This window comes from Mirounga leonina, unplaced genomic scaffold, assembly GCF_011800145.1.
Source record: "Mirounga leonina isolate KUSES-001 unplaced genomic scaffold, KU_Mleo_1.0 Mir_175, whole genome shotgun sequence".
NCBI classification, from domain to species: domain Eukaryota; kingdom Metazoa; phylum Chordata; class Mammalia; order Carnivora; family Phocidae; genus Mirounga; species Mirounga leonina.
In genome coordinates, this window is record NW_023270453.1 from 30258139 (window position 1) to 30283715 (window position 25577).

The 25577-nt window shown below is 48.7% G+C and overlaps 1 protein-coding gene across 1 annotated transcript in view; it reads right to left on the minus strand.

Moving 5' to 3' along the window:
- LOC118021831 overlaps window positions 1-25577 on the minus strand; it is a 134286-nt gene that overhangs the window by 33344 nt on the left and 75365 nt on the right. The window contains exons 38-47 of the mRNA XM_035022283.1: window positions 20419-20636; window positions 18417-18610; window positions 9305-9613; window positions 8326-8555; window positions 8080-8241; window positions 7111-7188; window positions 5783-6142; window positions 4493-4849; window positions 2930-3283; window positions 1289-1420 (exon numbers count right to left, since the gene is read on the minus strand). Of these exons, the coding sequence (XP_034878174.1) occupies window positions 1289-1420; window positions 2930-3283; window positions 4493-4849; window positions 5783-6142; window positions 7111-7188; window positions 8080-8241; window positions 8326-8555; window positions 9305-9613; window positions 18417-18610; window positions 20419-20636 (2394 nt within the window). The remainder of the gene's footprint in view (window positions 1-1288; window positions 1421-2929; window positions 3284-4492; window positions 4850-5782; window positions 6143-7110; window positions 7189-8079; window positions 8242-8325; window positions 8556-9304; window positions 9614-18416; window positions 18611-20418; window positions 20637-25577) is intronic.

Sequence of the window (25577 nt, forward strand, 5' to 3'; positions counted from 1 at the left end):
AGACAGAAAGTAGAAGGGGGGTTGCCAGGGGCTGGGGGGAGCAGGGAATGGGGAGTTACTGTGTCATGGGGATAGAGTTTCAGTTTTGCAATGTGAAGAGAGTCCCAGAGATGGATGGTGGGGAGGGTTGCACAAGAACGTGAATATTCAGAAGACTAATGAACTCTATACTTACAAATAGTTAAGACGGTAAATTTAAAAAAAATTTTTTTTTAGGTATTTATTTGTCAGAGAGAGAGCGCACAAGCAGGGGGAGTGGGAGAGGGAGAAGCAGGCTTCCTGCTGAGCAGGGAGCCCGATGCGGGGCTCGATCCCAAGACCTGATCATGACCCAAGCCGAAGGCAGACACTTAACTGACGGAGCCACCCAGGCATCCCGAGATGGTAAATTTTATATTTTACCACAATAAAAATTTTTAAAACAAAATAAAAACAGGTACATGATTAATTCATAAGATGTACAGTAAAAGGATGACACCACCCAAAAGCTAATTGGTAGAACAGACAGATGATTTATAATATACGCGCACTGTGGAATACTATACAGCAATGAGGTACGTTTGGCAACAACCATGCAACCTCACAAACATAATGGGTTGTTGTTTTAAGATGTGCTTCTTTATTTGAGGGGAGGAAGGAAGAGGAGAGGGAGAGAAAGTCTTAAGCAGACTCCACGCTGAGCGCAGAGCCCGACGCGAGGCTCGATCTCACCATCCCGAGATCACGACCTGAGCTGAAACCAAGAGTCAGAGGCTTAACCGGCTGAGCCCCCCAGGCACCCCACACAATGTTTGTGTTTAATTTTAATTTGTGTTTAATAAATTTGTGTTTAATTAATGTTTGACAAGAGAAGGGAGCTGTGAAAAGGAACACGCTGTGTGCTTCTACGGACGTGACAGTCAAGAACGTGCGTGGGGACTCCTGGGCCTGGCTGGTGAGTGGAAGGGGGCCAGAGGGGGGCTTCTAGGGTTCTGGTCACATTCCGTGCTTTGAGGTAGGTGGTGTTTGGTTTGCGAAAATTTCACCAAGCTGAGCATTTTTCATCTCTGCACCCTCCTTATAGTATTTATGTTGCACTTCGATAAAACTTTTTTTTTTTAAGCAAACAAGCAAGAGAAAAGCGGGGGACCGAGGGGCTTCTTCTTGGAAGCCTCATTCTCCACGTATGGGTCCTGAGGCTCCCATCTCCCGGGGCCTCTTTGGAGCTAGGAGAGTGCCTGGTGCTTCTCCTCGGGCCTCAGCACCCCTTCCCTGGCCGCCCCAGGCACCCCGACGCCCGTGCCCTCACCTCTGTAGCCTTGAGGATGAGCAGCCCTTGCAGTGTACTATTGTCGACGGCGACCAGAACCCAGGTGTCCACAGCCACAGGGTTCACGGCCACGGTCCCGGAGCTGTTGACTCGGCCTGGGACCCCCAGGGCCTGGAGGGGTTTAAAGAGACACGAAAGCAGGGCGCCTGGGTGGCTCAGATGGTTAAGCGTCTGCCTTTGGCTCAGGTCATGATCCCGGGGTCCTGGGATCAAGTCCCGCATCGGGCTACCTGCTAGGCGGGGAGCCTGCTTCTCCCTCTGCCTCTGCCTCTCTCTCTCTCTCTCTGACTCTCATGAATAAATAAAACATATAATAAAATAAAATAAAAAAAGAAAAGAAAAAAGAGGCACGAAAGCAGGGCTCTTGACCAGGACAGGGTTCAAAGTGGGCATCAGGGGTCCCATGGCCTCTCCCTTGAACTGTCCACCCAATGGGGCATGAATGTCTTTCTAGGAGAGGGTTTGTGACTTTGATCACGTTCTCAAAGTGCCCGAGGGCCCCCTGTTGGTAGCTCTCCGCTATTTCCTGAACTTCCCCTCCTGCCTCCCCGCCCTCCCCGAATCCCCAGGGATCCGATTTTGGCAGCCAGGAGAACCCGGTCTTGTGAACCAACCTGCCCAAGAGTCTCGAAACCAGCAGAGCTGGAAATCCTCCCCCTTCTCGGCTCTCCCCCTCCCCGGGCAAACCCAGACATCTGCTCCCAACACACACAGGAACCCTCCAGAAAACTGACAGCAAGGCTGGTACACAGAGCATCTTTTGGCTCCTCACCTTAGCGCCTGGCAGAAGGAGCACCCTGCTCCCTCACCCCCTCTCTCAAACCCCCATACCCCAACTTCCACCCAGTCCTCTCTCTCAGCCTCTACAAAGGATCCTGAATCTGAGTGCCCTCCCACCTCATGTGCTTTTCATAAAGCAGGAGTCCGCGAACGATGGCCCACGGGCCAAATCCAGCCCACCACCTGCTGTGATAAAGCTTTATTGGAACACAGTCACGCCCGTTTGTGTATATATTGTTTATATGGTGTTTCGGGCTATAACCACGGGGCTGAGTAGTTACAACAGGGCTGCACAGTCTGCAAAGCTGAAGATATTTACTCTCTGGACTTTTAGAGAAATGGTTTGCTGACCCTGGTCCTAGCAAACGCCCTTGCCTCTCTGGCTCTGCCTCAGGGCCTTTGCACTGGCCCTGCCTAGAAGGCTCTTTCCCTAGATTTCCACACGGCTCCTCCTTCCTCTCCTTCAAGTCTCTGCTCAAATGTCATCTTGTCTCTAGGGACAATCTTGACCGACTTATAAAAAATTGCAGTATCTGTCCTGTCGTTCATCCCCCATTCCCACTTTCTGCCTCCCCGTAGTCCTTATCACTAGGTAGTAGTGTCTGCCCTTCACTGATGTATGCCGGGGATTGCCTGTCTCCCCCAGGCAGGCATTTACCTCTGCTTGGTTCATGGCTGTATTTCCAGGGCACAGAGTGGGCTCAATAAGTATTTGATGAGTCCCTTCTTCTGGGGTTCAGTCAATTCCCCTTGTTTCTCCAGTGGTTGAAAAGAAGGCCCCTGCCCTGCCCCCTCGAGACCCTGAGGCCCACTCCCCCCCCACACTGAAGTGCCACCTACCTGCAGAGCCTCGCAGGAGCTCTGGGCGAGCACCTGCCACTGTAGCCCACGGTCCAGGTGCAGCTCACCACTGCCCTGCAGCTCACAGGCCCCCACCTGTAGCTCCAGACCCAGCCGGTGCCTGGCCTCCCACCCAAGCTGGACAGTCAGCAAGGCCTCCGGGGGGACGGCCCGCAATGCGGGCAGCGCGTGACTTAGCTTCACTTGGAGTGTGGCCTCGGACTGGTGCACGGCCGCCGCCAAGGTCAGGGAGGCGGTCTGGCCGGCCCATGCGAGGGCCCCGGATGCCTCTGCTTCCCCACCTGCGGCCTGCAGGGAGCCAATGAGCTCTGTCCCTGCTGGGAGGCCCAGGCCCTGCCAGACCAGAGGGGGTTCAGAGAGAGGTCCCAGGTCAGGAGCGAACCCGATTCTCCATCAGCCACCCTCTAATCCCTCCAGCCCCCAGCCCCCCAATCTGTGCTTCCCTTGCTCCCCCCACCCCATGCAGATAACAACAAAACAGCAGTAATCACAAAACACAGCTATCCAGTGTAGAAACTCAGTACCCCCACAGCCTCATGCTAAGTGCTCTGCAGGAACCACCTCTCTTCAGCCTGTTCCCAGCCCTGAGCTGGGTAGTCACTGTCCCCGTGTGACAGATGGGGATACTGAGGCTCAAAGAGGCAAAGCGCATGCCCAGGGTACCAGGGGGTACCAGCAGAGCTGAGGTCTGTACCTGATCTATCTGTGCCTCTAATCTAGGCCGTCCAATAGGATAGTCGCTAACGACGTGGGGCTGTTTCCATTTAAATTAAAAGGAAGTAAAAGGAGAAACTCAGTTTCTCGGTTGCACTGGTGAGCACCATGCTCAGTAGCTACATGTGGTTACTGGCTACTGTCTTGGACTCAAAGGAAGAACTTTCCTTCATCTTAGAGCTCGAGTCGGTGGGCCTCCCATGATGCTTTACGCTCTCACGGCTCAGTCGGGTCATTTAATAGCAGCAGGCATCTGCGAGTGCTCGGGATGCGGAGGGGACCAGACCCCATCCCTACCCCTAGGAAGCTCCATCGGGAGGGGGAGAGACAAGGGGACAGGCAGGGTGGCCTGTCCCCTTCAGATGAGGACGCCAGTCCTGTGTGACTCAGTGTCCCCCTTTCTTGAGACCTGGGTTCCCCTCCCCCAAACATCACAGGACACTTCTCAGACCATCTCTTGGCCCGGATAAAGCCCAGGCTGTGGTCTCATAACCAACACGTGCCTGTCCCCACCCTCAGAAGAGGTGAGTGCCCCTCATTGCCTTTCTGCACTCAGAATTTCCCTGAAAAGACAAATTCATAAATTCCAAGTCTGTGGTCCTTCTGTTGCACAGCGCTGAGTGACCCTTCTCTCTCTCGGCCTCGATTTTCCCGTCCGCCAAACGGGAATACGAGACTAGAGAGGAACCGAGTGTTGGAGAGAGGATCTGGGAAATAGCGACTGGGGTCTCGGGAAGCGCCTGGAGGAGGGAGCCAGCCAGGCCCAGGCCGCACACTGCCAGGGGCTCTGGAGGCCCCTCTGGCTGCCCTGTTGGCCGCCATACCCACCTCCAGCAGCGGGCAGCTGGGCTCGCTGGCCAGTGTCCATGCACTCTGGTTCCCAGCGCGCTGCTCCAGCATGCCCCGCAGCCGGCATGGCCCCAGCTGGACGGCCAGGGAGCTGCGGGCGGCAGGGTGGGGCTGGATGGCCAGGCTGATGGCGCTGCTGGGTGGCAGGCCCAGGCGGCCCAGCGGGGGCAGGGAGTGGGCCAGGCGCCCGATGACCGAGGTCTGGGGCCCACAGGTGCGGGCCAACTGCAGGTGGGCATCCCCACGGTCACTGCGGAGGCCCGTGGCCAGACTGACGTCGCAGGGGCCCCAGCTCAGGCTGCCCTCGGAGTGCAGGGCCTGCGGAATGCCCGTCACCTGGAATATGGAGAAGTGGTTGGATTTAAGGGCAGCTTCAGAAGCCAAGGTCGGGGAAGGTCGGGGAGCTGGGGACGGGCCTGGCTGGGAAGAGGGTGGTGTCACCCTATGGCCTCAACTCCACTGGCACCTCCCTCTGCGAAGTGGCCGATACCCTGGGTACCCCACTGACAGTCGTGGGCTCCAGTTCTGGCTCCAACACTGACTCTATCTTTCTGAACCTCAAACCTCAGTTTATCCATCTGGGAAATGGGGGTTGATCACAGCAACCTGTCACTGGGAGATGTCAATGAGCTAATACTTGGGACTTGCTGGCCAGAGCCAGGCACCGGAAAGCACCGGCTATTGGAAATTCAGCATCGATATCAACGATCGTTGGTTGGAGGGCAGAGAGCCTAAGTAACTTGTCCCACGGGGGCTGACGACACGCCCCGCATGGAGGCACTGACCCAAGATGGGAACGAGAGGGGAGGGATGGGGTTAATTCCACTCTGATCTCCCAACTTCCCTGGGCCCCAGACCCTGGGACTAGGGACACAAGCAGCCTCTTCCGAGAAGGGGAGAGGATTTGGGGAGCATGTCTGAGAAGCCTCAGCATACAGTGCTCACAAAGTCAGCTGTTACTTCTTAATGTTCTCCTGATTACTCCCAGACCCTGAATCCTGGGGGCAGGATTAGCAAGATCAGGAGAAAAGAATCAGCTTGAGCCCCAGAAAGGAAGACAACCAGGGGGGCCCCTTTGTGAAAAGGGAGAAAATTAAGTTTGGGTTCCATTTTTGGCTCAAAGCTTTGTAGTCAATGCATCCCCCAAAGTCAGGATGGAAGTTTCTCATGCTGAGTGCAGAGCTGGGTATACAGTAAGAAGTTAATAATATAGAGGGGGGCGGGAGCCCTGCCAGGCCCCTGCACTGCCGGGTGGGGAGGGGGGCTTACCTCCAGCAGAGGACAGCGATTCACCAGGGACAGGGTCCAGTTGGTGTGAGTGGTGTTGACCTCAGCACCAATATCCCCATGAGCGGTCAGGGTGCACTGGCCCAGGGCCACCTCCAGCCTGGCCCTGGGGGGTTCATGCCCCCCCACAGACAGCTGGATGTGGTTGTCGGGGGCAACCCCCAGAGCCTGAAGGGGGGGCCATGCGTGCTGGAGGCTGGCATCCAGATGGGTATGGCGGTGGCCGCAGGCTGTGTGGACGTGGGCCCGGGCGAACGTGTCCCCAGAAGATACCTGAGCCGCCAGGCTGGCTGTGCGGGTGTGGACCAGGAGGGAGCCATTCAAGGACAACACAGCCAGATTCTGCCCCCGAGAAAGGCACGGTGAGGCCGAGCAGGTGTCCCTACAACACCCCACCAAGTAGTGGTTCACTCTCTACCTGGCCTGGGTGGTCAAGGGAACCCCCAACCGCTGGGCCACCCACAAACCCAGTGAACAAGCTCTAGTCCTGCCCATGTGCTTCTCTCTGAAGAGCTGAAAATGGCGACAAGTCACGTGTCCTCTCAGAGCATTTCAGGGTCCCTGATGTCCCCCTCCCCATAGGCCTGGATTTGCTGAGCTGCTCTAGAACTGAGGAACGCCTTGATTTCTAGCTCTTTCCCAGCATTCCAGACCACAGCTATCTGAGGGAAGGGCTATCCATTCACCGCTCCCGTCCCAACCCTTCTCCAGTTACTCTTTCTAGCAACCCCCTCCCCCACGTGTGTGCCATGCCTGCCCCTGCCAATTCCATGTGCCCTGACTCTTCAATTTCATGGAGCGGGGGGAGGCAGCCCCTCTGTCCAGCCCGTTGAAACCTTTTCAGTCCTGACCCTCCTATTCTCCTAGTTAACCCTCCCACCATTTAGGCCCCAGTGTGACCCAGCTCCTGTGGGGGACGCTAGCACACGGCCAGGCTAGGATGGCGGGCCTCAGGAGCAGAACACCTCTGTCCTCCTCCTCCAGGCAGTCCTCTGGGCTACGTCCCCCTCCACTGCCATCAGGCCACAGAGCTCAGCCAGGCCAGGCCTGCAACCAGCTGCCCACTCAGTTGCCTGCAGAGCAGCACTGACAAGGTCTGCAGGCAGCCCTGTGGTTGCCCCATGTCTAGTGCACCCCGGGTCCAGGAACCACAGGACCTGCCAGAGCTCAGGGAGGTCTCCCTGTCACGATCTGCCTGTGACAGAGAGGAACCACTGTTCACTTGTGCCCCGGCCCAGGAGAGCTTGGAGCTACCTATGCTGGACCACCATCTGCCACCACTGTCCCGCCTGTAACAGAGACCCATGTACCTCGAGAGGCTGCCTGGCGAAGTCCCCCCAGCACAGCCCTGACAGCTGGGCAGGCGAGGCGTCTCTAACACAGCTGACCTGCGGAGACCAGCAGGGCGGGGAGGGGGACCTGCTGACGGCCACTGTGGGGAACGTAGCAACGGGAGGCCTCTTCCCCCAACCTAGAGCCCACATGGAGCGCACACAGCCGGCTCAACCCCACCTCCCTTTGTGGAAAATAACCCCCCAAAGAGAAGTCCAGAAGCCCGAGCGCTAACCCACCGCATCCTCATCAAACCGAGGGAACCAGAGCTCATGTCCTCACAGGGCCTGCGTGTGCCAGGTTCTAACTGGTTCTAGGAACTGTTAGCAGTCGCTTTTTGCAGATTAGGACACTGAGGCACAGAAAGAGTGAGCACCTTGCCTGAAGTCACGCAACCGGTCAGTGAGGAGGTAGCCTGGCTGCAGCACGCGGGGTGCCCGAATCGCTCGGCCCACCTCCCACACACTGCGGAGGGTGCGGCCGGCCCAGCGCCAGCGCACACGGGGCTTCCTGCTTTTCATTCTGGAGACTAACGCAAGAGTCAGCTGCGCTCGCCCTTCCTTCTGCAGTGTCGGAAGTTCCTCCAGGGGAGGTACCCAGAGGACGAGCGGACAGCCAGGGTGTGGGCAGTTTTAACTTTACTAGGTGGGGGGTGATAGGACAGGTGGAGGAGAAGACGAGTGGACAGAAGAAAGAGGACGAGATACAGGCAGGATGGCAAGGATGGAAGGGACGGTGAATGGAAGGGAGAGTGGGAAGTTGGGAGGGAAGATGGGGGCCCAGGGGAGGGGCCAACGTGGCAGGGGAGGGGCCAGGCTGGGTGGGAGGGGTCTAGCCGGCCGGGTGGCAGGGGCGCAGTGGCAGGAGCCGCTGGGTGGGGTGACCCCCACCCGCGAAGTTGGAGAGACAGAGGCAGCTGGGGTGCACTCGCGGGGTGGGTCACTCACCCTGAGCCGCGCGGGCACGGTGCCCAGCAGCGCCGAGAGGCCGTGGTGCAGCTCCAGGGCCAGCCCGTGGTGGCCGCGCTGTCGCCTCGCCTCCAGGGCCACGCGGAGTTGCTCGCTGTCCACGCTCGCCGTCAGCCCGGCCGCCACGCGGTGTCCTGTGCTCTGGGCAGAAGCGAAGCTGTGGGTGTCCCTCGGACCCACTACTCCCCCCGCCCCGTGCCCAGCCCCCCACCCACCGCCCCCTACCTGGAAGTGACCTTGGCTGTCCATGGAGAAGGGGAGGCCCCAGCGCCTGAGGCTGGGCACCGTGTGGGCCAGGCTGGCGCGGAGCCTGCTGCCCGGGGCGCCGGGGGCCGGGCCGTCTAGGCCGAGGGCAGCATCCAGCTGACCCCACGCACTCCGCAGTGCCAGGCTCGCAGAGAGGTTGGAAGCCCCGTGGGTGTGTGACAAGAGCATCTCTGCCTCCGAGGGGAGTCCTGGGAGCAAAGGGAACCATAGAGATGGCTGAGCCCAGTCTGCACTCCACGGGAGCCCTAAGCGGGCAGGGGGTGGGTGGCTGTGAGCCCACCTTCTCTCTGCAGGGTCGGCAGGCCTTGAGGCAAACTCCGGCCTCTCAGGTCCCACTTCCCCCAATATACCTGAGCAAAGCATATGAAAGTGTCAACATGAAACCATTTCCGATCCTCAGCAGTGATGATTTCACCAGGTACCATACTCACGAGTGAGAAGGTCAGGTGTCCCCTTCTCATTTCTAAGCCCCCCAGGGACAGGGACTGGCTCTCACAGAGCAGGAGGGGAATGGGGCGGGGGGCGGGGGTCTGATCCTTCGCTCTCCCCTAGCTGCTGCACCTTTGGGCCCCGCCAGGCCTTACTGAAATGTCCCCAAGAAGCTGGGTGTCCTATTTCCTATCTGTGGTACAGTAGCATATCGTGGAGGCCCCACTAGATCAGCTTCCAAGACTGAGAAGCTGGAGGGGAGGTGGTGTGGTGGGGGGCCCTGGGGGAGGGGGTGGCAGCAGGGGCTCTCTGCCACTGGGTTTGGAAGCATGTCAATACTCAGGAACTACGACTATCTCTGTATTGTGTGTTCTAGATGAAGAACAGACGCCGGCAGGGAAGGAAATAGAGCTGGAAGCTGGAGGCTCCTTTCTCTCCCCTCTCCCTTGGCTTCAGGAACTGGGAGCCCTTGGGGAGGAAGGCATGCGGCCCTGTCCACCCCTCCTACCTGCCTCACTCAAGGTGCTGATGTTGTGGCTCAGGCTGGCTGAGAGCTGGCGGTGCCCAGGGCCCCAGGTGCAGACCCCGCCCAGAGCCAGGCTGGCCGTGTGGGCTCGGAGGCGGGCCTGGCCCCCGAGGCTCCCTGGCTGGGCCTGCAGTCGCCCTCTCAGCCAAAGCTCTCTTGGCAAGGCCTGGCTGCTCTTCTGGGGAAGGATGCCGGTCACACTGTGCACGCTGGTGCTGTTCCCTGCCTTCTCATGCTTGTCCCGCAGGAGGAAGCCCAGCACAGCTGAGTCAGCAGTGATCCTGATGGTTCCTGCAGAGGATGGCAGAGAAGGTGTCCAGAGCAGGGGGTCAGCCCAGGGGACTGGGCTGCTCTGGGCAGGAGGGAAAAGGATTCTAGGGTAGAAAGCTCCTAGATCCATGATGTAATTCTAACTCTTGTCAGGGTGTGGGGCACATCTGGGAAATGGACCAAATTAAACCAGCTCCCTCCTGGGATGCTCTGAGGACCAAGCAAGCTAATTCATAAACAAAAGGGCTTGGGGCGGGGGGGGGGCAGGGGGGAAGCAGCATGCCTAACAAGGGGTGTCCGTTAATACCGGTGCTCAATTCCTGCTCAAGAGAGTCACAGACCATAGTGATAGAATGGCCCCATTATACAGATAACAAAACTGAGACCCAGGAAGACTTGAGGGATCCAACCTGGAATTCTAGGGACAGAAATATTGCTCAGAGGTCTCATCCATCCAGAGAAGAAGATTCTACACATTTGGGCGAATCCATGCCCATATATAACTCACGCAATAGGGAAATTCTCGCTCGTATCAGAACCATTTCAATCTCCTGCCCTGACCAGTTTCTTTCAGAGCCTCGGTGTGGTCCAACTGCCCTTATACCTCCCCTCCTATCATTCAAGGTCAGACTCGTGGGTTACCACCTCCATGAAGGAGGCCCTTGTGTACCCCTGGGCTGCTTTAAACCCCCTTGTTCTGTGCTTCCAGACAAAGAACTCATGCAAATCTCAATCACAGAGTACAGAGCACTTTCCACACCGACAGAGTTTCTCGCAGAACCTTGCGATCATCTTTTTACAAATTCCTTACATTGTAGGGCCCTATGTCACCATATCCTCTAAGATACTAACCAGTTAATCATGGATAACCAGAGTAAGATTTCACTAGACTATTAAGAAGCGAAAATGATAGGGCGCCTGGGTGGCTCAGTCGGTGAAGTGTCTGCCTTCGGCTCAGGTCATGATCCCAGGGTCCTGGGATCGAGCCCCGCATCGGGCTCCCTGCTTAGCGGGAAGCCTGCTTCTCCCCCTCCCACTCCCCCTGCTTGTGTTCCCTCTCTCGCTGTGTCTCTCTCTGTCAAATAAATAAATAAAATCTTTAAAAAAAAAAAGAAGCAAAAATGAAATATTGTTGGATGGGACAACATAGAGTCTAGGAATAGACCCACACACATGGTTGATTGATATTTGACAAAGGTACAAAGATAATTCATCAGGGAAAGGATGGTCTTTGTAATAAATGTGCTGAAATGATTGAAAATCCACAAGTAAAAAAATGAACTTGATCGGGCGCCTGGGTGGCTCAGTCGTTAAGCATCTGCCTTCGGCTCAGGTCATGATCCCAGGGTCCTGGGATCGAGTCCCATATCGGGCTCCCTGCTCGGCAGGAAGCCTGTTTCTCGCTCTCCCACTCCCCCTGCTTGTGTTCCTGCTCTCGCTATCTCTCTGTCAAATAAATAAATAAAATCTTTAAAAAAAAATGAACTTGATCTTTACGCAATCATACATCCAAATTAATTCAAAATTAACCACAAGCCCAAATTTCAAAACGTAAAACCATAAAACTTCCAAGACGTGGCCTCAGATTTAGTAAATAGAGATGTCTTATATGACGGCAAAAGCGTTATTCATTAAAAAAATAATCAATTGGACTTGATCAAATTTAAAAGCTCCGCTGTTCAAAAGACTCCAGTGAAAGAATATAAAGCCACAGATTGGGAGAAGATATTTTCAAAACACACATCTTACACAGGACTTGTGTAAATAATTCCCAAATTCAGTTTGGGAATTCAAGAAAACAACTCAAGTTTTTAAGTGGGGAAACTTAAAACCCCGAAATCAAAAATCGACAACACCAATTGCTAGCAAGGATGCAGCGCAACAAGGATTCTCACCACGCTGGTGGGAATGTGAAACGGTCTGGCAGTTTCCTATAGATTTCAACATATATTTGCTGTACAATCCCGCAATCCCGCTCCTAGGTATTTACTCAAGAGAAATGAAATCATAGACTCCCACAAAAACCTGTAGGCTAATCATTATAGCAGCTTTATTCATAACTGGAAAATACTGAAAACCACCCAAATGTCCTTCAACTGTGAGTGGATAATTTGCAGTATCTCCACACCACAGAATACTACTCAGCAATAAAAAGGAATAAACTATGGGTATGTGTCACAACTTGGATGCGTGTTGACCACATTATGTTGGGCAAAAGATACCACACTCAAAAGTTTACATACTGTATGTTCCCATTGATGTCACATTATAGAAAAGCCAAAACTATGGGGATGGACAACAGCTCAGTGGTTGCCAGGGATGAGAGTGGGAGAGAGACTGACTACAGTGGGTGGCAAGAAGAGACTTTGGGGGGAGATGATACAGATGGAACTGTATCAAGACCGTGTTGGTAGCTACACAACTGTATGAATTTATCAGAACATAAAGGGTTTTTTCCTATATGTAAATTATACTCCAAGAAATTATACCTCAATCATTGCCTTCAAAAATGAAGTAATATGTGTTAAGTGTTAAAGGATGAAAGAGAGACCATCAGTGTAACTCAAAGTAAAGTTGACAAGAAGAGTTCTCTGTGACATTTTTTTATTTGAATGGGCTTAAATTTTTTTTTTAGAGTTTTTATTTTTTATTTGACAGAGAGAGAGAGAGAGTACAGCAGGGGGAGTGGCAGGCAGAGGGAGAGGGAAAAGTAGGCTCCCTGCTCGTGGGGCTCAATCCCAGAACCCCGGGATCATGACCTGAGCCAAAGACAGACACTTAACCATCTGAGCCACCCAGGCGCCCCAGGTTTAATTTTTTCAAACCTTTGTTATTTTATCATGAAATTTGGTTTGGGCACATTTTAGCTAATTTGGGAGTAGGAGGGTTGGTGCTAATGTTACTACCAGACCAATGGCATCCACCTCTTGGGGCAAGAGCAGAGTCTTTAGGTTCTGAAACACTGGGCCCTGGAGAGATGTCCAGCTAGGGTGCTGCGGTCAAGGATGCGTGGGCAAAGGGTCCCTTTTTGTGTAATCCTGGCTTTGGGAACATTGTTAATGTTTCACATAATCAAAAAACAAATACATAAAATCAGTAAGGATAGGGGAAAACTTAAAAATGGAATACAAACAGAAACCAGTGAATCCAACTGTATTTCAAATGATTAACAGAATCACATGGGAGTGGGTAGGGGGATTAATCCTAACGAACTTTTGAACACAGTGTTTGGATTTATGCCTTCAACAACTACTTGGATGAATCTCAACCACATTACATTCAGGCCAAAGACAAAAGGAACTCTAATCAAATACTGAATTCTAGTTAATAAAGTTTACTTTCATAGAGGTATAGGCTAATAACTCTGAAACTACTTTCTATGTATTCTTGGGCTGAACAAATAAGTAAACATGTTATGGATAATCAGAGCCAAGTTTCTTTCTGTTGGAGAAGGGAATAAAAAATATGAAAATGGAAAACAGTGAGAATCAGCTTTTTGAGGATAGACTGAAACTGAGGACATCAGTGTGAACTAATGGTTTTAAATTTATCTATCTGTAGACAGATATAGAAGAGTGTGTGTGTGTGTGTGTGTGTGTGTGTGTGTGTGTGTGTGTACGCTTCCATTTTCTAGATCCATCCATTGAGAAGGCCCGGGACTGATAGTCCAGTAGGAATAAACATACCTAGCACCCAGATCTTAGTTTCTACATACTATTTTGCACTGAAAGGAACCAAGGATCCTTGAGAAATGGATTATTTCACGTCACAGAAAATATGAAATGAGACTGAAACATCTTTTTGGTCATAAAGGAAGGAAGTGGTCAGAGAATATAGGAACATGTCAAAAAGACATGGGAGGAGTTCCATTTCTATTAATGGTGGGGGAGCTTAACTGGACCAATGCTCCCAAGATGGTAACTGTAAACTCTAGGCAAAATTAATAAACAACTATCTGAAGTGACAGGAGAGTGACCACAAATAGGCAGACCCTGGATTGGAGTTAACACTTGGAGGAAATGATGAGTGCTAAATGATTTGCATGTGTTTACTCTTTTTTGGTGCCATGAAGGTGGACAACATTCAGATAGCAATCTGTAGTCTAACTGATGCAAAAGTCTGAGAACAGAGTTCAAAGTAACAACAACAAATGGAAAGTAAAGTGGGGAATTCTGGAGAAAGACACCCAGGGGAAACCCTAAATTCTACTTATTAACTCTGTTCAAATCTTTGCTGATTCCTGAACTTCACAAGGGTGGAACAGACTCCAAGCAGTCCAGCAAAAATAAGACAACTGATTTCAGCTGCATCCTCCCAAAGAGGAGAGAGTTTGGATTCTGAGCCTAGCTGCCAGCTAAAATAAGAGAAAAACCAGAAACAGCAAACAAACAGAAACACTGTTTAGAGAAATAAAAAAGAATTGAGAGTCTCTACATTATTCAGAATGTCCAGAATACAATCTCAAATTCCTAGACGTACAAAGAAACAGGACAAGGATTTTAGCAGACAAGGATTTTACAACAGTTCTTATAACTATGCTCAAGAACATAAGGAAAATATTCCTGTATTGAATGAACAGATAGGAAATCCCAGTTCTAAAATGGAAATCATTTTTGAAAAACCCTGATGGTACTCAGCATCAGGGAAATATAAATCAAAACCACAATGAGATATCACCTCACACCTGTCAGAATGGCTAAAATTAACAAGTCAGGAAACAACAGATGTTGGCGAGGATGCAGAGAAAGGGGAACCCTCCTACACTGTTGGTGGGAATGCAAGCTGGTGCAGTCATTCTGGAAAACAGTATGGAGGTTCCTCAAAAAGTTAAAAATAGAGCTACTCTATGGCCCAGAAATTGCACTACTAGGTATTTACCCCAAAGATACAAATGTAGTGATCTGAAGGGGCACCTGCACCCCAGTGTTTATAGCAGCAATGTCCACAATAGGCAAACTATGGAAAGAGCCAAGATGTCCATCAAGAGATGAATGGATAAAGAAGATGTGGTATATATATACAATGGAATATTACTCATCCATCAAAAAAATGAAATCTTGCCATTTGCAATGAAATAGATGGAACTAGAGGATATTATGCTAAGTGAAATAAGTCAATCAGAGAAAGACAATTATTATATGATTTCACTGATATGTGGAATTTAAGAAACAAAACAGAGAAGCATAGGGGAAGGGAGGGAAAAATAAAACAAGATGAAATGAGAGAGGGAAACAGACCATTAGAGACTCTTAATCATAGGAAACAAACTGAGGGTTGCTGAAGGAATGGGGGATATATGGGTGATGGACATTAAGGAGGGCATTGGGTGTTATAGAAGACTGATGAGTCACTGAACTCTACCTCTGAAACTAATAATACACTATATGTTAATTAATTGAATTTAAATAAAGTTTAAAAAAAAAGAAAAACCCTAATGGAGATTCTAGAACAAAAAATACAAAATCTGAGATTAAAAAAAAAAAAAAGGATTGAATAGTCCAAAAATTTTTATTGGGTGGTATTTGGAGAAGACAGAAGAAAAAGTGAGTGAGCTGGAAGACAAATCAATAGACATCTGAAGAAAGAAAAAGACAAAAAACATCAAGGGAACCTCAGAGACCTGTGGAACAGTATCAAAAGTTCTAAAGCTTATCAACTGGAAATCCCAAGCAGGAGAGGAAAGAGAAAATGGGACAGAAAAAATATCTCAAGAAATAATTTTCCCAAAGTGAAAATTTTCTAAATGTGTTAAGATATATGCACATACAAAATACCCTTTGAGAGTGAAGGCAAACATAACATTTTCAGACAAATCAAAATGAAGGGGATTCACTGATAGTTAGCCTGCCTGCCAAGAAATGCTAAAGGTGGTTCTTTAAAATGACAGGAAATGATACCAGAAAAAAGTTTTGATCTTTAGGAAAGAAGGAAGAACATCAAAAATGATGAATATGTATGCAAAAATATAAAAGACCACTTTATTCCTCTTAACTGTTTTCAAATCAATATGACTAAAGCAAAAATTATTATATTGTATTGGAGGTTTATAGTGTATGTAGATCTAACACAGAGGGCAACTATAGCAGAAAGGATGGGGGGATGAAAGTCTAGGTTCTTACAATTAATGTGAAATGCTTCAATACAAATGCTAAGTAGAACATTAAATAATATCAAGGAACAGAAGCTTAAGGAGCAATAGATAAATTAAAACTGAGTTCTAATTTTTTCATTGATCCAAAAGCAGGCAAGAAAAGAAGACTAGAGGAACAAAAAATATATTGGGAAAACAGAAAATAGAAAAATAGATGTAAATCCAATTATATCTACAATTACATTAAACATCAATCAACTAACTAGTATAATTAAAAGGCAGAGATTGTCAGACTAGACATAAAAGCAAAATCCAACTATATGTGGTCTACAAGAAATTTAAATATAAAGAAACAGATATGTTTGAAGAAAAAAGGTGGCAAAATACACACAATGTAAATGCCAATAAAAAAGCAAGAGTAGCTACATTAATATCAGACAAAACAGACTCCAAAGAGTCATATAAGACACAGCACATTTCACAATAATTGGGTTGATTCATCAAGAAAGTGTAACAATCATAAATGCTCATATACCTAATACCAGCTTGTCAACATACATGAAGCAAAAATGGACAGAATAAAAGGAAGAAATAGAGACATCCACAATCACAGCTGGAGAGGTTAATACCCCTCTCTCATTAACTACTACAATTACAAGACAAAAAGAAAATCACTAAGGATATATATCAGGACAGCACAACCAAACACTTGACCTAACTGACCTTTATAGAACATTATACCCAACAACAGCAGAATACAAATTCTTTTTCAATGCATAACATATGTTCACAGATAGACTATATACTGGCTTGTAAAACAAGTCACAACAAAATTTAAAAGACTGACCCTCTGACCACAATGAGAATAAATATCAAGTAGCTACCTAGAAAATTTTCAAATATTTGGAAATTAAGCAATATACTTCTAAATAACCCATGGGTCTAAGAAGAAATCACAAGAGAAATCCAAAAATATTTCAAAATAAATAGTAATGGAAATAACATGACATCCAAATTTGTGGGAAGCAGTTCACAGAATACTGAGAGGCAAATATACAGTTTTATATGCTTATATTAGGAAAGAAAAAAGGTCTAAAAATCAACGGCTTGAAGGTCCACCTTAATAAACTAGAGTAAATCCAAATTAAGGGTAAGAAAGGAAATAACAGAGATAAGAGCTGGAATCAAAGAAATTGGAAAGAGACAACTAGAGAGAAAACAAAACCCAATGCTGGCTGACAAGATCAACAAAACTGATGAAATCCTAACTAGACCAAAGGAACAGAGAGAAGCACAAAGTAACAACTATCAGGAAGGAGAGCAGGCCAGCACTATAGATCCCATATACATTAAAAGGATATAACAGATATAATGAACAACTTTATGCCAATAAATTTGACAACTTAGTTGAAATGAACAAATACCCTGAAAAGTTTAACTTACGAACTGACACATGATGAAATAGAAAACCTCAATACCTCTATATCAATGCACGTTCCAAAAAACTTTTCCACAAAGAGCACTCCAGGTGGCTTTGTGGGTAGAGTCCATCAGACACTTAAGGGAGCATGAGCACCAATCTTACATAAACTCTTGGAAAATAAAAGAGGAGGAAATGCTCTTCAACCTGTTTTTTGAGGTCAGAATATGAAGGAAAAAAAAAAAAAAACAGGGGAGAAATCCAGCAGACACTGTGTTAATCAAGTGATCAAAGCTAATATCACCAATACTGGGATGTACTGACCTCAGGTACCTCTGAATTTGATGGTGCCTTACTACTTTGGCTTCCTTGAAAGTAGTCATGAGGAAGCATGAGACCAACCCCCAAATAAGGGATGGTCTACAAAATGACTGCCCCGTACTCTTCAAAAAGTAAATATCATGAAAGGGAAAGAAATACTCTCAATTTTCTGATTTTGATAGCTGCACTGTAGAATGTAGGAAAGTATCTTTTATTTTTAAAGATTTTATTTCTTTATTTGACAGAGAGAGAGAGCATGAGCCAGGGGAGCGGCAGAGGGAGAGGGAGAAGCAGGCTCCCCGCTGAGTGGACAGCCAGACTCAAGGCTCGATCCCTGAGATCATGACCTGAGCTGAAGCCAGATGCTTAAGCGACTCAGCCACCCAGGCACCCCGAGAGTTATCTTTATTTTTAATAAATAAATACTGCACTATTTAGGGGTGAAGAACTATCATGTCTGCAACTTAGGAAAACACAGTTCAGGAATAAAATGTATTTTCATACACAAATAAAAATAGCACATACACAAATATATGTGTATATATAGAGACAGAAAGAGATAAGGAAGAAGAATGATAAAGCAATGTGGTAAAATGTCAGTAATTGATGGAGCTGGGCCCATGGGATTCTTTGTAAAGTTCTTGCTACTTTTCTCTAAGTCTGAAATTACGTCAGAATTAAAAGTATTAGAAAAAATATGCTTGGGAAACACTGCCTCTAACTCTTCCTCCTGGGTTTTTCCAATATCCATTAGTACATTAAAGGCTCTGACAAGTCTTGCATAAGAAGCCGGTTTGGTATTTTGTTAGAAGATTCACTTTGTCAGAACGGGTATTTGTTTCTGACAAAGAGGTATCATCAATGTGTGAGATACTGAAACAGACTATCAATGGACTTGAAAACATGCAGGATTTAATCTACTCTGTGGTTCCACAGAAAATGCTTGCCCAAGAACCCCACTGCCCCTGCCCTGTGGTGTTCCCCAGGCTCACCCTCTCTGAGTGTCTCCTTCTGCTTCAGCATGCCCTTGAGGGTCAGGAGGCGGGGCACAGCTGTCCAACAAGCCACCGTGTGCTGGACTTGGCACTGCAGGGTCAGGACCTGGCCTCCCCTCTTCTCCATGGAAGCCTTGAGGAGAAGCTGTGCTGTGTTCTGGTCCACCAGCACCTTATAAAACAGCCAAACCCTAGGAAGGAACGTGATGGGGATAAGGTACAAACTTATCCCCACAGACAGGAGGTGGGTCCCTGAACCCCACTGTCCAGACCCATCATAGAACTGCTTTTACTGGCTCTCAGCCCACAGGGATGCAGTGTAATAGGGGTTAAGATCATGGGCTTTGGGGTCAACCAAACTTGGGTATGAATCCCAGTGCTGCTACTCACTAACTGTGGCCTTGGACAAGGACATAAGCTCTCTGAGCCCTAGTTTCTTCTTCTGTAAAGTGGGGGATAAAATAGAACCACTGATTGAGTGGATATTGCTGATAAGTTATCAATGCATCATATGATGATGAGCGATGAGAAAATAAAGAGCTTCAACAAGGCTGGTATTAAACGTCCTAGAGAATTGGGGAAGAGGACATGGTCCCTATCATCCACCCAGATGTTCTTCATAGGACACCATGGGAGACACCTCCCTTGAGGATCAACACCAGAAACAAGATCAGCCATGCCTTCTTTGGTGCATACTCACACAGGTGTGAGTGTGTATGTGTTTCCCCATAGCCTTTGAAAATAACGCCACTGGTTGGTTTCTCTTTTTTCATTGACTACTAGGAGGCTCAGAGCCAAATTTTAAGCTGAGCTCTAAAAAATGTACAGGACCTCATGACATGCATTTTGTTTCCTAAAGCCACTTTGAGCACCTTCCTATTTTCCCCATTTTTCTTTTCCCTTCACGCTCATTTCCTCATGTGTTTTGAAAAATCTAGAACAAAAGTTGGCAACCTATACATCTGTGGGCCAAAATCAGCCCACTGCCTGTTTTGTAAATAAAGTTTTATTGAGACAGCCACGCCCATTCACGTGCATGTCATCTCAGGTGTCTCTGGGCTACAACAGCAGAGTCGTTGCCACGGAGACTGTATGGCCCATAGATTCAAAAATACTTACAAACTGGCCCTTTGCCTGAAAGGTTGTCAATTCCTGACCTAGAACAATACAGGTTTTTATAATCTGCCTCAAACCCTTGAAAGACTGGAGACAATGCTGGACATTCGGACAGATGGATGAATCCATGGATGGACAGCTCTAGGTGGTAATTCTGGGAACGGGGTTATCTAGAACCATACCCAGAGCCTTGGGTCTCCTCAAATTCACAAAAGCCAATGCTGGGACTCCGCGGGAAACAGGGCACTAACATTCAAGGGAGATCTGACCTGTGCCAGAATGAGTCATACTCTGAGGGCCAGTGACAATGGCAGCTAGGCAGTGAACATCCTCGCTGGCCAGGCCCTGGTGGGGCATGCACGTGTGCCACTCCAGGAACCCGAGGACAACCCCAAGAAGCAGGGGGAGAGACTCAGGAGGGCACAGTGGCTGGCCCAAAGTCCCAGAGGCTGAGCTGGGGTTTGAACCCGGGCAGCTGGCTCCATGGCCCAGGACCCTGATGGCCATATCGTAGGGGATAAACCCCCATGTGAAGATACAGTCCGAGGTGAAGGACTGTACCAACTTACTCCCTGTGACTATCTCTAGAGACTCCTGTTTTATGCTTTATACTTTATTGTCATCTTTCAAGTCATCTACAACGAATGCAGTCATTACTAAGAAAGAAAAGAAAAAAGAATGACGAGGAAAACTGAATGCCTCCTTCTTCCTTTCCCTCCATGGCTTAAAATCAAGAACGGCCAGAGTAGGGGTGATTTAGACCTGGTCCCCGAGTCATGGAAAAGGGCACCTCTCTGAACGAAGATTTCCCATCTCCCAGGACACGAGCCCTCTGCCCTTGGAGGCCCTTCCCCCGCCCCGCACGGCCCCTGGGGACCCTCACCTGGCTGGGGCCACCTTGCTGGACAGCTGCAGCTGAATGGCCAGGGGGGCGCTGAGGACTGCTTGGTGGAGGAGGACGCTCATGTCCCAGCCCCGGCTGCGTCTCTGGGTTTCCTGGCTGGTGTTGGCCTCCAGCAGAACCAGCTCCCGGCTGGACGTGTGCACAGACAGGGAGCCACTGAGGCTGTGGTCTTTGTATCGTTGGGCAGCCACCTGCACCTGGGGGGAGGCAGGAGAGGGCTTAGAAGTGGAGGGATTACTGGAAGGGTCTGTGGGAACCAGCTACGTGGGAGGGCCCTTCCTCCAGGAAGCCTTCCCGAGCCTCTCCAGCTCTGAGAACCACCAAGCCCCACAGACAGCAAGCACACAGGAAGAGAGGAGGCAGAGGGAACGGTGGTGGACTGCCTTCCCTGACCCCAGCTCCTGGCCCAGGGACAGAGTCTTACCTTGACCTTCCCAGCATGTGTGAAATGGGAATTTCCATCTTACAGATTGGGAGACTGAAGCCCAAAGAGAGTCACATATTTAATATGGGCCTGCATGGGCTCTAAAACTCATGCTTGTGCCTGAAGGGAACAGTGGGGGGGCAAGGAGCAGAAGACCCCTGGGCCACTCAGTTACAGAAAAGGATGCCCCCAACAGTGCCCCCCCCCCAGGGTCCAGAAGACCCCCAGAAGCTCTGGGACTCAAAGGGGAAGGTGTCCGGTGCACAAGGAGGAGCCATACTGGGGGCCAGGCTCGGTCAGGCCCCCAGAGGTGGGGGTGGAGCAGGGAGGCCTGCTCCTCCACCAACTTTGCAGAACCTGAAGCCCCTTTCCTCATCGGAGCCTCAGTTTCCCCATCTATAGGGCAGAAGTTGCTCCAGCCCTAGGATGTACATTGCAGTCAAGTGGGAAACTTTTTTTTTTTTAAAGATTTTATTTATTTATTTGAGACAGAGAGAATGAGAGACAGAGAGCATGAGAGGGAGGAGGGTCAAAGGGAGAAGCAGACTCCCTGCCGAGCAGGGAGCCCAATGCGGGACTCGATCCCGGGACTCCAGGATCATGACCTGAGCCGAAGGCAGTCACTTAACCAACTGAGCCACCCAGGCGCCCAAGTGGGAAACTTTTAAAAGCATGCCTTATCCCTCCAAAGAGAAGGTGATGAACTGGTCCATCCACACAAGGGAACATTACTTAGTGATAAAAAGAAATGAGTTCTCAAGCCACAAAAAAGACTTGAAAAATCCTTAAATGCATCTTACTCAGTGAAAGCGGCCAGCCTGAAAAGGCTACATAGTGGTTCAGTGGTAGCCAGGGGTTAAGGGTAGAAGGGATCCGTAGGTGGAACATGGGGGATTTTTAGGGCAGTAAAACTCTTCTCTGTAATACAGTAAATATGCGTATATGATATTCTGCGTCTGGCAAAACCCATAGAACTATACACCCCCAAGAGTGAACCTGGATGTAAACTATGGACTTTGGTTAATAATAATATATTAATATCAGCTTGCCCGTTGGAATGTACTACACTAATGTAAGATGTTCGTAAGAGGGAACACAGAGTGGGTCGGGGGGTGGGGGCATTACATGGGAACTCTCCATACTTTCTCTGCAACTTTTCTGGAAACCTAAGACTGCTCTGAAATATTAAGTTTATTAGTTTTTTTTAAAGTATGCCTGGGACCCCCTGACCAATCAATTCAGCATCTCCAGGCTGGGGTCCAGGTATGTTCTAAAACCTCCATAAGTGATTCCAACGTGGCTTGGGCTGAGAACTTTTAGGATACACCCGTGTTTTCCTCCGACTGGCCTCTGTGGGCCTGAGGACCCCCAAAGAACATGCATTCTCAACATGGGTAATATTGCCCCCAAATGCAAAACCTGGTTTGTTGGGGGTGTATTAAAAAAAAAAAAAAAAAAAAAAACTTCTTGTGTGCAAATCACAGATGTGCATACAGCACACAAATACAGGATGTCTATGGGGTTAAAACTTCATAGAGGGGGTGTATGGTATGTGCTGGCTGGCTGGTTTGTGCAAGCATACCCCGAATGACCCTGCTAATCACTGTCTTGAGAATGTATGGATGCTGTGCTCCCTCTATATTCCCATCAAGCAGGGTACATAGAAAAAACATGTTCCGCATCCAAGGTCATGGGCTCTGGTGGTGGCCAACCTCGAGCATCTCCTTCGTAACAAAGAATGTCCACATGGCACGTCTTGATCTCCTTGGAGCGCTGGTCACGCAAGGAGGGAGAGGCTACGGATATTTGCTGAGCCGGTTGCTGCACTATAAAATTTGCTGCACGTAGATCCCAGCAACGGATGTTTTCTCCAGTCTGCTACTCCTGGCCTCCCTGTATGTAAGTGCCCCCAAGAAACCTCTGTTTTGATTGCTGTCTCTAGGTCATTTCTTCAGTCTCACTGGGCCATCACCCACCCTTGGCTTAGAGTCTGCCAGGGATCAGCTGCATAACTGGTGAGCTAGCCAGGAAGCTGGAGAAAACCCCATGAGTGCGGAGGTGTTGGAAAGGGGAAAAGGGAAATCTGTGGGGGAAATGCCAACTTGGCCAGGGACCTCTGTGTGGGGGGGAGTGGCCCATAGGTCAGATGCTTGTGGACCACTGCATGAGTACGGGATGCCCCGAAAATGCCAGCAAGTCTAATGCACTTGTTGGAGAAAGTGCATGCTGTGCAGGGAAGGGAAACGAGAGCATGATAGTAAGTTAGAGACCTCAACGCACCGTTTCGCAAAGCCAGAAGGGCACAGGATGCCACTGATTAAGATCCAGGCATTTGACTACTAGGTATTTACCCAAAAGATACAAAATACTAATTTGGGGATGCCTGAGTGGCTCAGTTGGTGAAGCGTCTGCCTTCGGCTCAGATCATGATCCCAGGGTCCTGGGATCGAGCCCCGCGTCGAGCTCCTTGCTCAATGGGGAGTCTGCTTCTCCCTCTGCCGGCTGCTCCCCCTGCTTGTGCTCGTGCTCTCTCTCTCTTGCAAATAAATAAATAAATCTTTAAAAAAATACTAATTCGAAGGGACATATGCACCCCAATGTTTATAACAGCATTATCTACAACAGCCAAATTATGGAAAGAGCCCAAATGTCCATCAACTGATGAATGGATAAAGAAAATGTGGTATGTATACACAATGGAATATGACTCATGCATCAAAAAGAATGAAATCTTGTCATTTGCAATGACATGGATGGAGCTCCAGAGGATTAGGCTAAGCGAAACAAGTCAATCAGAGAAAGGCAAATACCATATGATTTCACTCATATGTGGAATTTAAGAAACAAAACACATGAACTTAGGGGGGTTAAAAAGAGAGACAAACCAAGAAACAGACTCTTAACTCTAGAGAACACACTGATGGTCACCAGAGGGAGGGGGCAGGGGGGGGACAGGTGATGGGGATTAAGGAGCGCACTTGTGATGAGCCCTGGGTTATGTGGAATTATTAAATCACTATGTTGTACACCTGAAACTAACATTACACTGAATTTTAACTGAAATTTAAATATAAACTTGGAAAAGAAAAAAAAGATCCAGGAACTTGTAATAAAGCCTGATTAGGACATTAAGAGGTAGAATCTCTAAAAAGCGGTAAATCAGCCAATCAATCTAGTGATAACTGATGAGGAAACAGACAAAATTTTCCATGTTTTCTAACCCCTACTACAAAGAAAAATGTTAAATAGCAATTATCCTCCTAACTCTTAGGAGAAAAACTAGCATCCTTTCTCTGTCCCTTAAAGTTGTAAATCTTGTCATGTCTTTATAATATGAACACCCCAGGAAATAACCAAAACATCGCCTGCAGAGACTGAAGAAAAAAGAGGGGGGGGAGGCTCTTTAAAATACAGACTGCTGGAAATAATAAGGAAAGCCACACTCTGTCTGTAGGAAAGGCAGGAGATGAGTAAGAAAGGTTTCAGAATGAGAATACATTTTGGTTAAGGGAAAAGAAAACAATTTTTTCCTGAAATGACACTGGTTGTTTAGAGAGAGGGAAGCTTAGGACAAAATCTAGATGAAAAAAGAAAGTTGTAGAAGTTTCGGGAAGGAGAATCTTCGGGAAAGAATTTTATGTGTGGTTAGGGCTAAGATAGAAGGAGTACGTTTGAAAAGTACACCAGTGTAACATTAGAATTTGATTTATCCCTCTGTTAAAAAGACAAAGTTTTCTTGGATATTTGGTCTGCTATTGATTAAAAAAAAAAAGTCAACAAATTTTTTTTTAATCTGCCCAGAAGAACAACGTTTCTACGTTTCACCTTTACCGGGCTGATAAGAAACTCTCATTAGATTTTTAACCACGGCCCTTTTTTTTTTGAGTCTTTGGTAGTTGGCAGAGTTACTGTTTTACTTTGATGCTTTGGCAAAAAGCGTTCCTGCAAAAGTGCTCGTTTTCCAGGAAATTCATCGGAAGGCCTTTGACAAGTAGGAGTTTCTGGGAACAAAGATCAATTTGCCTTCATGTAGGAGGGACAAGGATAAACCTTCCAAGTGGTCCCCCAGGGCCACCTGCGTAGTGTCACACCATGTCACAGGATAGCAACGGCACCGATGAGTACCACCAGGTTTCTGGTCGTGGTTATGGGAAGGAGCTGAGTTGCACTGCAGCCTTTTAGAACAGCATGCCCCACAGCAGGAGAAGACGCGGCTAAGCGGATCCCAGGGACCGTTCCCACTCTGCATCCTATATGGGCTAAGGGACACACTCCAAAAGCCCGAGTCAGACAGTGCCCAGACCATGCCTACTTGCAACAACGCGGTACCTTGACAGACAGTCCCTAGTGTGGAAGAACACTCCACTCGCCGCCCGGTGACTTAGGTCATCCTGAAGGATAGCCATTAACGGAGGCAGCGGAGCCCCGGCCGGTGCCGTCCTCTGGGCCGGAAGGAGACGGACCAATCCCTGAGCATGTGCGGTACCCTGATGGGTCCAACCCTCCAGAGAGGCTCCAGCAGGGACCACAGTAGTCAATGGGCCGAGCCTCAAGCAGCATGGATGGTACGGCTCTGTGAGCCTGTTCCTGCTGATCCTTTTTTTTTTTTTTAAATGTTTTATTTTTTTAAAGGTTTTATTTATTTATTTGCGAGAGAGCGAGAGAGTAAGAGAAAGAACATGGGTGGGGGGAGGGGCAGAGGGAGAAGCAGACT